At 37.4% G+C, this 12,196-nt stretch overlaps 1 protein-coding gene across 1 annotated transcript; it reads left to right on the top strand.

The window, feature by feature from the left end:
- Positions 1-167: 167 nt before the first annotated feature.
- Positions 168-11,511, top strand: LOC107296098 (protein SSUH2 homolog; the record flags this gene model as incomplete). Its single annotated transcript, XM_015825442.1, has 6 exons — positions 168-230; positions 2,020-2,105; positions 4,509-4,601; positions 5,694-5,799; positions 7,210-7,320; positions 10,909-11,511. Coding segments are annotated over 6 exons (600 nt in total), but the record flags the coding sequence as incomplete, so codon positions are not given.
- Between the last annotated feature and the right edge of the window lie 685 nt (positions 11,512-12,196).

The following is a 12,196-nucleotide window of genomic DNA, read 5'->3' as shown; positions in this document are numbered from 1 at the left end:
GAAGGTCAAAGAAAAATAATTATGGGCAGGAATCTATTATCCTTTTGCTGAGGACTACTGTTATTTTAAGAAAAAAATAATAAAATTAATTCTCCAGTGAAGTAGGGCTAGCCTGTCAACAGAGTCTTTCTAATGGTTTGCTTATGTGTCCTTTGCTTTACTTTCAGAATTGTCGAAACTGCAATGGCCGTGGTGCAATTACATGCCAATCATGTCAAGGGAAGGGCACAGTAAGTCAGTACAAGAAACATTACAATATTCCTATCAGATGTCAGTGCTTCCTTCTGTGCAGAAATTAGGAGAAGAAGAACTGCATGAGAAAGACCACCCCAAATCTGGGAAAATAGATGATACAAATAAAAGTTTGATGGCTTTTATTGTAAACCACCCAAAATAACATGGAACTTAGCCATACATTTAAATTGTTCTGCATTTATAGAATATAGAAAAAGTGTCCATTTTGTAATGGGAGTGGGTTCAATTCATCTGAATACACTCATAATTGTGCCCAATATTTCCACTGCTAAGTGAGACAGTTGTTAAGTGAGTTTTGCCCCATTTTATGATGTTCCTTGCCACAGTTGTTAAGTGAATCACTGCAGTTGTTAAGCTAGTAACACAGCTGTTAAGTGAATCTGGCTTCCCCATTGACTTTGCTTGTCAGAAGGTCACAAAAGGGATCACAATGACCCCGGGATGCTACAAATGTCAAAAACACATGCCAGTCATGTTACATTTTTCAGTGCTGTTGTAACTTCGAATGGTCACTAAACACATGATTGTAAGTCAAAGACTACCTGTAAACTAGGCAATTTGACCCAGTTTGGATGGCTGTATTTCAATTTCAAAATGCAGCTATAAGAGACCTGGTCTTTCATTCACGAAAGGGAGGAGAAAACTGCAGTATGTGTTTTGGACTCATAGGAAATAAAAACTTTTAGTTAATTTGCAAATTTGGCTATTAGCTTCAGATCAAATGCAAATCATGAAGGATTTTAAAGGTGATCGTGTAACGAAACCAGACCGACAGTGACCTCACAGCATTTTCTTGGGAAAAAAATAAAGGATTAATCTGAAATATGGGCAAATCTGAAAGAAGTGGCTAAGAATAAAAAAAAAAAAAAACCACTTAATTGTTTGTGGCTATTTTTGGTTTACAATGGACAATTCAAGAGCAAAATCAAGAAAAACTTTAGGGAAACATATATTCTAATAAAAATGTCTACGATCAAACAGAATGTGTAAATTTATTGTAAAAAGACAATACAACTTTCATATTTTTCGCATAAATTTGAAAGACTGCCCTAATTGCACTATTTGTATGGTAAATGTTAAATCAGAGGTCCCCAACCTTTTGGGTACCAGGGACCAGTTCCGTGGATAGAGGTTTTTCTGTGGGCTGGAGGGTGCATGGTTTTGTGTTCTGCCAGCATCCTGCGGATGGAGCTTTGCTTGTTTGTGCAGACTGGTTGCTGGCATGTTGCGGCCCAGAACCGGTCCAAAGACCGGGGGTTGGGGACCCCTGTGTTAAATAACCCAAAATAAAGAACAAAGAGACTTTCTGAAAAATAAATCTAAAGGACAACTTCCTGAAATAAGGGACTGTCCTTTATAATAAAGGATGTACTATAAGCCATTTGAAAACCAGCTTATTTCTCAAAGCAGAGCATTGCTCCCTGTTGAACTGAGGAGTTGGCTTCTTGGCTACCTTTCTGAAAGCCCCCCTAACATACTCATTTCAAAACATGTTTTCTTTGGGTTATTTTTGATGCTGGTTTGAATGTCACTGGTCTTAACTCAGGTTTGATGGCTTTTATTGTAAACCACCAAAAATAACATGGGATTTAGCTGCTTGTTGTTGTTGTTGTTGTTGTTGTTGTTGTTGTTGTTGTTGTTGTTGTTGTTCTTCTTCTTCTTCTTCTTCTTCTTCTTCTTCTTCTTCTTCTTCTTCTTCTTCTTCTTCTTCTTCTTCTTCTTCAATAAATACATTTAAATTGTTCTGCATTTTTTCAAATATAGAAAAAGTGTTCAGCTTGTAATGGGAGTGGGTTCAATTCAGATGAATTCATTTCCTGCTCATGGTGTTCGGGTTCAGGAAACAAGCGGTAAGTTTTGCTTCAATCCAAACTTCATTTTTATTCTTATAATAGTTTTTACTATAACCTTTTATTGGGTTGTCATACCTCATCTAGGTCTTTCAGAAAAGTTAAATTTGTGTGTGTGTGTGTGTGTGTGTGTGTAGATCTAGATCTTGATAGATCTAGATCTTGATAGATCTCGATCTTGATAGATCTAGATATAGGTAGAGGTAGAGGTAAAAAGATAGAGAGATAGAGATATATGGATGTACTGTATAGAGAAGAAACGAAAGTATACAATATCATCAAGAGAGTAAATGGAAATGGGCTGGTCACCTAGCAAGAAGAACTGATGGCAGGTGGACCAAGGCAGTCATAGAATGGATCCCATTTGATAAAAAGCATCCATGAAAGAGACCTAAAACAAGAGGGTTCGATGACTTCAGCAAGTATTGCGGACCCAATTGGCAAAAGAAAGCTCAGGACCGTTATTGGTTGGAAACATGCGGAAGAGGCCTTCATCCTGCAGTGAATAGACAATGGCTAAAATGATGATGATGAAACATAGATATATATGATCTACATTATCTAATATTCAGGATTTTTCCTCATTCATTTTTTCCATGAAAATAGATCACTTGCAGTAATATCCCTACAGCGAAATCAGTGGACTGATTTCATGTTCAATAACATTTGATTCGCAGACACTGCCTGGGAAAATCCCTTCATGGTTTTCGGCATGGTTTTTGAGAAGTGGCTTGTCATTGCCTCTTTCCTAGGATAGGCCCTTATCTGTCACAAGCAGATCATACGGCCTTTGCACCTTTGCTGCTGTTACAAGTAAGGAAGGCTATCACTTCGGTCTGGGAAAATGGAATGACTGTATCGTGTCCTAGTGAAAATGATTCACAGGACAGCTAACTTTCACCCAGGGAATTTGCTGAACCAATATGGCAGCTGCATGAGAAAGTAGACAGCAGCATTTGAAATCAAACCATCTGTAGGCCATTTTTTAAAAAAGACTCATTTAAATGCCACAGATGGAAAAAGCCTTAAATTTAGCAGGAAATATTTGTTTCTGATCCAGAAGTATAGATAACACAGAATTTTACAAACAGGATTGGCCATTGTATGAACCCAGTATGTGTGCCCTATTTATCAGGCTCTTTGGTAGCTATCTAAAATAGAAAGTGGATCTTTCTTAGCATAATTATTAAATAATTCTTTTTGATAAGATGATTGAAAAGAAAGTAATAGGGTTACAAGAATTTAAATAACTGAATTAAATCTCATTTACAACCCATAAGTCCTGATTAGAGATTTTGTTTTTCTTTCTAATAGAAAATAAGGTGAGTCTTTATATTGACAACAAAAAGGTATAATGTTCATAGTTTTATTAGTAATGCTAATCTTTAGTTATTTCTTAAGTTTTGCAGTATTTTTAAGTTATCTTCTATATCAGTATTTACCACACTTTATATTTTATATTACATATATTGCATATATCAGTGGTTCTCAACCTGTGGGTCGGGACCCCATTTGGGGTCGATTGACCATTTCACAGGGGTCGCCAAGCAAGCCTTTCCGCCATTTTTTTTGTCCGCCATTTTTTTTCCTTTTTCCGGCGGGTGCCTTACCTCCCTTGGGCTGGGCCAGCTGGTGGTCGGCCTGCTCCGTCTCTGCCGTTTGCCAGCTACGCCTCAGCCGGCGCAGGGGGCGGAACCACGCATGTGCGGCGCTCCCAGGCAGGGAAAGTCCTCGACTTACAACCGGTTGGGTAGTCCTCGACTTACGACCGGTTTAGTCCTCGATTTACGACCGGTTGGGGTCGCGGCATTAAAAAGGTTGAGAACCACTGGCATATATATTGCATATATTCTAGACTACTGTATGAGTGAAATAATATTATGGTGATGATGTTGATGATGATATTTAATTTACTGTTTGCAAGAGAGGAAAACTTACAATATCATAGAGCAGTGATGGCGAACCTTTTAGAGACTAAGTGCCCAAAAACTGGCCCCGCCCCCACTCCACCCCCCTGCCCTGCCCCTGCTCTGCCCCCCATCCCCCGCCCTGCCTGCCTACAGGACCACTCACCGCCTCCAGGCATCCCAGCAGCGCTATGGTGGCCACACCCTCTGCCAGCGCCCTGCAGCATCAACTGCATGATGGGGTGTGAGGGCAGAGTCTTGTCTACGCTGCCTGGCTGCCATGTCCTTGGCTGTGCTGCTCCATGTGGGCCATGCTCGAGGGTGACTCTCCTTCAGGGGAGCTGCTGGAGAAGAGGGGGTCATGGGGGAAGGCAAGGCTGGGGCAATGGCACGTGTGCCCACAGAGAGGGCTCCAAGTGCCGCCTCTGGCACCCGTGCCATAGATTCGCCATCACTGTCATAGAGTCTAATTTGAACATTGATCTCTCTTTCACAGTTGCTCCAGTTGCCATGGCAATGGGCGGCACATGTGTTACCGTTGCGATTGCAAAGGAATATTGCTATATCATACTGAACTTTCAATCACGTGGTAAGATATAAAGCAAAGAAATGAATGTTGTACTGTAAGTCTCTTTGTTCATCTGGAGGAAAAAGTATCTGTAAGAATGCCTGTAAGGGCCATAGGTCTTTTTTTTGTCCCAGTAATACATTCCCCAATATGACCACCACCATCATGGATACTTGGGTGCATAAGATTTTGGATTACACATATTTTGCCAGAGTGGAAAAGCAAAACTATCTCATAAACTCTTACAAATATACTTTTCCCTTCATCTAAGTTATATTTCTTTGAACATTGTTAAGGATAACAATAACAGGCTTCTGATCTCTGGGCTACAAGGGAGGGGCATGATAAGTGTCTTCCAATAACTAAGGGGCTGTCACAGAGAAGAGGGGCCTTACTTATTTTCCAAAGCAACTGAGGGCAGACAAGAAGTAACAAGTAAGCTTGTTAATGAGAGATCAAACCTAGAAGTAAGGAGACATTTTCTGAACAATTAATCAGAGGAATAGTTTGTCTGCAGGAATTGTGAGTGCTCCATCACTGGAGGTTTTCAAAAGCAGACTGGACAGCCATGTGACTGGGATGATATAAGGTCTCCTGCCTTGAGCAGAGATTGGAGTAAAAGACCTTTGAGGTCTAAGTTAGACTTTATAGCTTAATTTCATATGCTCTGATATTTTTGCATCCTTCCTTAAATATACCCCAGTTGAATTTGGAATACCATCTTTTCTTTGTTTATCTGACTTTAAATCATTGGAAGAAAAATTCCTTCCAGAACAAAATATATTCAGGCAGTTAACCAAATGCGTTGTGGAATGGATTCAAAATGCAAGCTGAATATTTGTTTACTAAACATTATTTACTCAGAAATAATCCCCTTACTCTAATTTTAAATTAATTGAGGTTTACTGCTAGTAATTGAATTAGGGGATTACAGCCCAAGAGTGCACTTCATTTATCTGCAACATGTCTCTGTAAAATCTAGAGATATTTTTGGAAGATATAAATGAGATTAAAGTTGTATCTTATCTTCTAGAGCTTATTAACATGTACTCAGTCAGTTTCACCTTTAAACTGACATCTTTATAAATAAATATAACTTTTTTCCCCTCATAGGAAGAACAATATTTTAGAACACATAGCAGATGAAAAATCTGAACTTCCAGTTTACCATCTGCAGGAAGTAACTGGAAGAAAAATACTCAGTGATGAGCATAACTTGGTAAGATATATACTGCCACAAATATGTATGCAATGATTACTGGAAGAATATAGAGGTAGTCCTTATTTAGCAACCACAGTTGAGACAGGCATAACAAAGTGATTGTTATGAAAAAACTGCTATGGTGCTTATGATCTTATTTCAGCTTTCTTTTGCTTTACAGACCTGCAAAAATCATAAATGTAAGAATTGGTTATAAAATTATTTTTTCATCACTATAATGTGAAGAATGTGGTTGTAAAGTGATTTTTTTTCATCACTGTCATAACTGCAAAGAGTTTCTCCAGGTGTGCTCACTAAATAGGGCAGTTGCTAAATGAAGATTAGCTGTATTTATAAAAGAATACTGGAAGATAGTGTCAGACCTGCCCCAGTCTACTCTCTCAGGAAAGTAAGACTTGTGACTCCATTTAATTGAAGCAAAGGAATTTTTACTGAAAGAAACTGGTTACACTAAAGTCAGGCAGAATCTGATATTCCTGTGCAAAAAACCTATTCTTTTCACTTTTCACTCCCTCCCCCCCATGACCAGTTCCCTGGCCAGCCAATATAATACCGGTAAGATGTTTTGAGAAACTCTGAGGTGTCAAACTGTTAACATTCCATTCTCAGGGAAACGGCCTTGAAGATTGTGGTACAAGCCAGTTTGGTGATCTGGTCTTCTTCCGTTGCCACTCCACCCTCCCTATTTCTCATGTTATAACAATAGTGCCCAATAAACCCCTGTCCTCCTTCTCCCTTCCTGCCCTAATGGCAGGGCACCAGCAAGGCACCAAGCCTGTGATGGTGGACCTGATAGATAGAATGTAGACTGTTTTAGAATGCTAGAACAGAGTGCTAGAGCGCTCTTATTGGTCATTCAATCCTTTGTTCAGTTCAGTTCAATCCTTTGTTCAGTTAAAGTACCCCAAAAGAGATCTCTCTAGTTCATTATAGGGTTTTTCCATACATATGTATAATAACAAGTCATCTAGCTCAGCATTCCCAACTCTGTCTGGAGTAGACTCCAGTGTTACAGACAGGATTTTTTTCTAGTCCAATTGAAAGATGTTGGAGATTAAATCTGGAAACTTTGGCATGCTTCTGGCCAAAAGCACAGTTTAACTTTGCATGCAATAATTTAGACCAGTCTTTTTCAACCATGACAGATTTAAGATGTGTGGATTTCAACAGCCAGAATTCCCCAGCCAGCATACCTAAAGTTGCCAAGATTAACAAACACTGATTTAGACTACTCATTCCTCTGTGCAAAAAGATAAGATAACCACAGCTACATTTTCTTAAATTTCTAATGATGAATGTATGCTTTTTGGTATACAATTCCAAGCATTTACTGAGAGAAAGTTGACAGTTCTATGCAGTCATGCTGTACATGCAAAAGAGTATTTTGTGGCCTTTATCTGCATCCAGGTACGTCCCATGATTGATTTCCTAGAATCATCCATTAAAGACTATTCAAGGACAAGCATTGTTCAACACAAAATGATGTTTGCTTCAGATGAGCATCGGATCTTGAAACAAGTGAGTGCCAAAGAGAACAACTGCATTTTAAAAATGAAATTATTTTCATTTTCATTTATTATTTTCATGTTCAATTTATTTTAAAAAACTTTTTGACTTACTAAACAGCTGTTTTCCCCCAAAAAAGTTTTGAAAATGTTTGTGTGAGGAATATTTCAAATTGATGAAGAATTTAACTTAGATTTATCTAAGAATTTATCTTAGATTATTCTCAGTTTGATTATTCTTCCTTTTGCAGGATATTTTGCAATCAAATTATTATTTTTGCATTTACCAAAGTGCAATTTTCTCATCCCTTTCAGTTTTTAACTGCTGCAAAATAATAATAAAGTAAAACCTTACTTTAATGCACCATTAAGAAATAAAGTGTTTTTAACTTTATATTATCTGCATCCATTTATGTCAGTTTAATTGCATAATTATGAACTGTACTTATGCAATAACACAAGTTACATAAATAACAGCATTTATTTACTTAATATAAGACACATATAATGGAAAATGATGGGAATAATGCAAATACTTCATATACAATTAATGGGATATATAATGATGGGAATAATACATATACTTCATATACAATGATGGGAATAATGCAATACTTCATATACAATTAATTTAGTCTTTATTTCAGGGATGTCTGGATGCAAATTTTGTCCATTGCATCTAAATTCTGGTAACTCTAACCTTAATCCTTTACAAAAAGGTTTTATTGTGCACCAATAAATAAATCAATACAAATAAAAATCAATAATGCATCACCACCAGTCTTTTAGTCTAAGACAGCATGATGCTTAAGAATTAAACTCACTTTTGAGACAAAAGGCTTCCTCTTAAAAAAAACTAAAATGGAAATTAATTTCCATAAGACTTTGATGGGGAATTGGGAGACTCCAGCTTTTCCTCATAGCACAGTCTTAGATACTGTAACACAGAAATAATGTTTAGCTCTTTTCCCTGAAGTGTGAAGAACACACTTTTAATAGTGCTAATTATTTCTCCAATAAAAGAGAATATTTGTAGCTCAGAATTGATATGAGGGGTCCTTGGTGCTCTCTGAGCTTGGTTGTTTTCTAGCAGATGCTTGATTACCCAAATTAGGTAACATCATCAGTGCACCATTGATTTTTATTTTAAAATACACCTAAAAGTCACAACCCATAAGTTAGCCTGCATTGTTGTGAAAGTTGTTCTCCTGAAAATATCCCAAAATGTAAATTTTCAAATGTTCTTTGAATTTGAGTTTACAAATTCTAGTGGCTTGATCTGAAGATTGTTAAAGGACTAAAATAAGGCATGCTGTTCTTTTTTATAAATAATATCACATTAATTTCTCAATTGTTTTTATATTGTAGAGACATTTGATATAAACACATTTCCAATAAATAAATAAATAAATAAATAAATAAAATAGACACACTTGTTCCAATTTTTTTTGGGTGAAGTTACATGCTGGTGAATCATGTATGGAACAGAAATCTGTTATTCTTTTTTATTTTTGCCGTTATTAAACAACGAGCAGAAAGGAAAGGAGGGGACCAATGAGAATTAAAAAGACAAAAGAAACTAGAGTTTTCCACCAGCCTGTTTTTCTGAGATATACTTCAAGTGATGTATGTTGCAGAGATTACAAACTGACAATGCTTCTAAATTTATACTTGCATCCATGAATAGTGAAAGAGCTGCCTGGTCAGGGAACTGATGTAACTGATTTCCATAACATAGAAGTAAAATTGAGGTTGTAGAAATATTCCTCAGGTTTCTCCATCTAGGAATTAGGGTTTATATTTCTATCTCCTTTCTTTCCACAGGTCTATAAAAGGCCACCTTGTAATATGGGAATAGAATAGAATAGAATAGAATAGAATATCTTTATTGTCATTGTGTAACTCACAACGAAATTATGTGCTGTCCACAGTGCACACTATACACAAGTAAAAACCACAAATAAGAACATACATTATACAGGTATATACACTTCCTTCACATTCTATTCACCATTGCACTGCCCCTAATATTGCACTTCAATGTTGCACTATACAATAGTATTTAATATGGTTACAGCTCTGGAATAAAAACTATTTTTCACCTATTTGTCTTTGTTTTTATTATCCAGATGGTAATAGTTCAAAAAAAGAATGTCCGGGATGAGATGAATCTTTAAGAATGTTTTGAGCTTTCCTAAGACAGCGGGAACTGTACAGTTCATCCGGGGGGAGGGAGGGAGGAGAGGGCACTCAATAATCCTCTGGGCAATGGGGTAATGATCCTCTGGAGCGGTTTCCTATCTGCTACTGTGCGGTTGGCAAATAACACACAAATGCAATAGGTTAGAATGCTCTCTATGGAGCAATGGTAGACGGTCACCAGCAGTTTTTCATTCAGCCTGCATTATTTATTTAAAACATTTATATAACTGCCCATCTTATATAAAACTCTGGGTGATTTCCAATCAACAGTCAAAACAATATCAATAATAAAACAAAATAATGCATATATGTATTAAAAGCATAACTATTGAAAACCTGGCACCAAGCTTCCAGATGAAGAGAAGTGGAGGGTCAAGGCAGGAAAGGGCATCGCAGAGATACTTTTTGAAGAACCCCTGAGGAGCAGCTTGAGCCTTTCCATTCTATTTTCCATCTTAAAAAAAAATAAAAATTAAAAATGGGCTACAAATGGCTTGTTTATGACGATTGGCCTCCTCTTCCCCTTCTGTCAGGTTCCCAAAACAAAGAAAGTCACATTGTGATTCTGCTAAACAGATTTATTTATTATTCCTCACCTATCTTGCCAGACTAAAGCAGACTACTTGTACCATAAAACATATATCCTGGGAACTAATAGGGAGGAGTCACCTTCACCCTCTTTTTCTCACACAAGCTATCTAAACTGTGTTGTCTTTTGCTCCTCTGGAATACACTCCCTTCCTCTGGACAACATTACATCACACACTCCCATCCCCAATTTTGAATTAAATTTTCAGTAGATCTGGGTCTTAGGATGATGGGAAGGCATAAAAATGGTGCTGGGATTAACACAGAGCTTGGAAATCATTAGTTCCCTTTCTCCCCTTCCTCCAGATAGTTTGAAAATATAGAATGCTAAGGGAATAAGAGGACCTATACATTACCCTGAACAGCAGATTCCAATTGTACAATATTTCCTAAGGAAAAGGAAATATGTGGAGCACAGCACTCATAAACGGGGCTAATACTTTACTGCTTTTTTATTTCAAAGTATTCTAATTAAGCAATGTCCTCTCAAGGTGATGTTCCAAAGAAAACAAGGTGAGTTACAAACAGGTGTCACATATTAATTATTTTGACAAAAATGGTCTGCAAACATAAACTCTTTTGATTTTCTTTTAAGAGGAACATTGAAGAGACTCGCCTTAATGCCTGTACGGAATGGAAAAAGTGTAAGCGCTTGGAAAGGAAGTCCGTATCTTTTAAGCTCCTTTTGCGTATCCAACTTAGACCGCCTTAATTGCCAATTTTGTGTCTAGTACCTAAATTGTAGAGTTCACATTCGAAGCGGATATAAATGATCTCAGAAATATAACTTTTTTTCTCTTTCTTTTTGCAGAGACAAACGGTTGAGCTGGTTCCACTCACAAAAGTTAAATATGAATGGAAGGACAAATCATACTCCTTCTGTGTCTTTGGCAATGAGAATAAAGTCTACTGTGAAGACTACCCTGCCAAATGCTGCTGCTCTATCTTGTGAAAAAGAACCAGTTTAGTGACAGTCCCCTATTAAACTACATAGCTGTTCTCTGCTTTTAATCTCTACAGCATCTTTCAAGATTCTTTCTTGTGCAGTGACTATTCAAAAAAGGACGTTACTATTTGCTCCATCCAGAGGAATCTGTGCATTGTTTTCTCTGTCCAAAAGAATTTGTGGCTAATTCATTAACCTTATTTATGCAGATGAAAAATGAAGGAAGCTACTTGTTCTAATGCACCTTGAAATAGCATATCTGCGTATTTTGCAACTCAAATATTTAGATACTTTTCAGTCATTTTCTACCCAGAGCAGCCTGGAGAAGTTGTATGTTCCAATGATGCTGCTCATCAGCATTGTGTGCAGGAGGCAAGCTTTCCCATAAATAGCTGTATAAGTAGGCTTCTACACCAGTCAGCATTGTGGGGTCTGTGTATCTAAGAAATCAATGTTCATAGCAATAGCACTTAGACTTATATACCACTTCACAGTGCTTTACTGCCCTCTCTAAGTGGTTTACAGAGTCAGCCTATTGCCCCCAACAATCTGGGTCCTCAGTTTACTGACCTCGGAAGGATGGAAAGCCGAGTCAACCTTGAGCAGGTGAGATTCGAACTGCCAAACTGCTGGTAGCTGGCAGTCAGCAGAAGTAGACTGCAGTACTGCATTCTAACCACTGCGCCAAAACATCACCAATACATACCATCATATGTATTGCATATCTTTAAAAAAAAATAGGGCAACTGCATAGCATGTTATATTAGCCTTTCCTACTCTGGTGCCTCCAGATATATAGGATTGTACTTCTATACTCTCCAGACTATATGGCCTTTTCTTTCCCCTCTTTCCAAACTGTACCTCATTGTAAATTTAAAATCTGAAGTTGACAATTCTTGTATTTTATTAAATGTTCTACTTTTTCAAAGATCTTGACTTAACCTAAAAAGGCTACATGCTTTGTAAGTTGTGTTTATAGAATTATTTCCTTACGGCTGTGCGTTCAGTGTAAAATCATGTGAAAATATCTTCTCTGTGGTCTTCTAGGTTTAAAGCAAAAGCTGTGATATTTCAGTCACAGTTCTCTAAAACTAACAAACTATAAATCACGACACATTCTCTATGTCAACACCAACTCAGTGAAGAGCTGTGA

This window comes from Protobothrops mucrosquamatus, unplaced genomic scaffold (assembly GCF_001527695.2).
Source record: "Protobothrops mucrosquamatus isolate PMUCROS unplaced genomic scaffold, P.Mucros_1.0 scaffold2639, whole genome shotgun sequence".
NCBI lineage: Eukaryota > Metazoa > Chordata > Lepidosauria > Squamata > Viperidae > Protobothrops > Protobothrops mucrosquamatus.
This window is presented reverse-complemented; position numbering and strand designations above follow the sequence as displayed.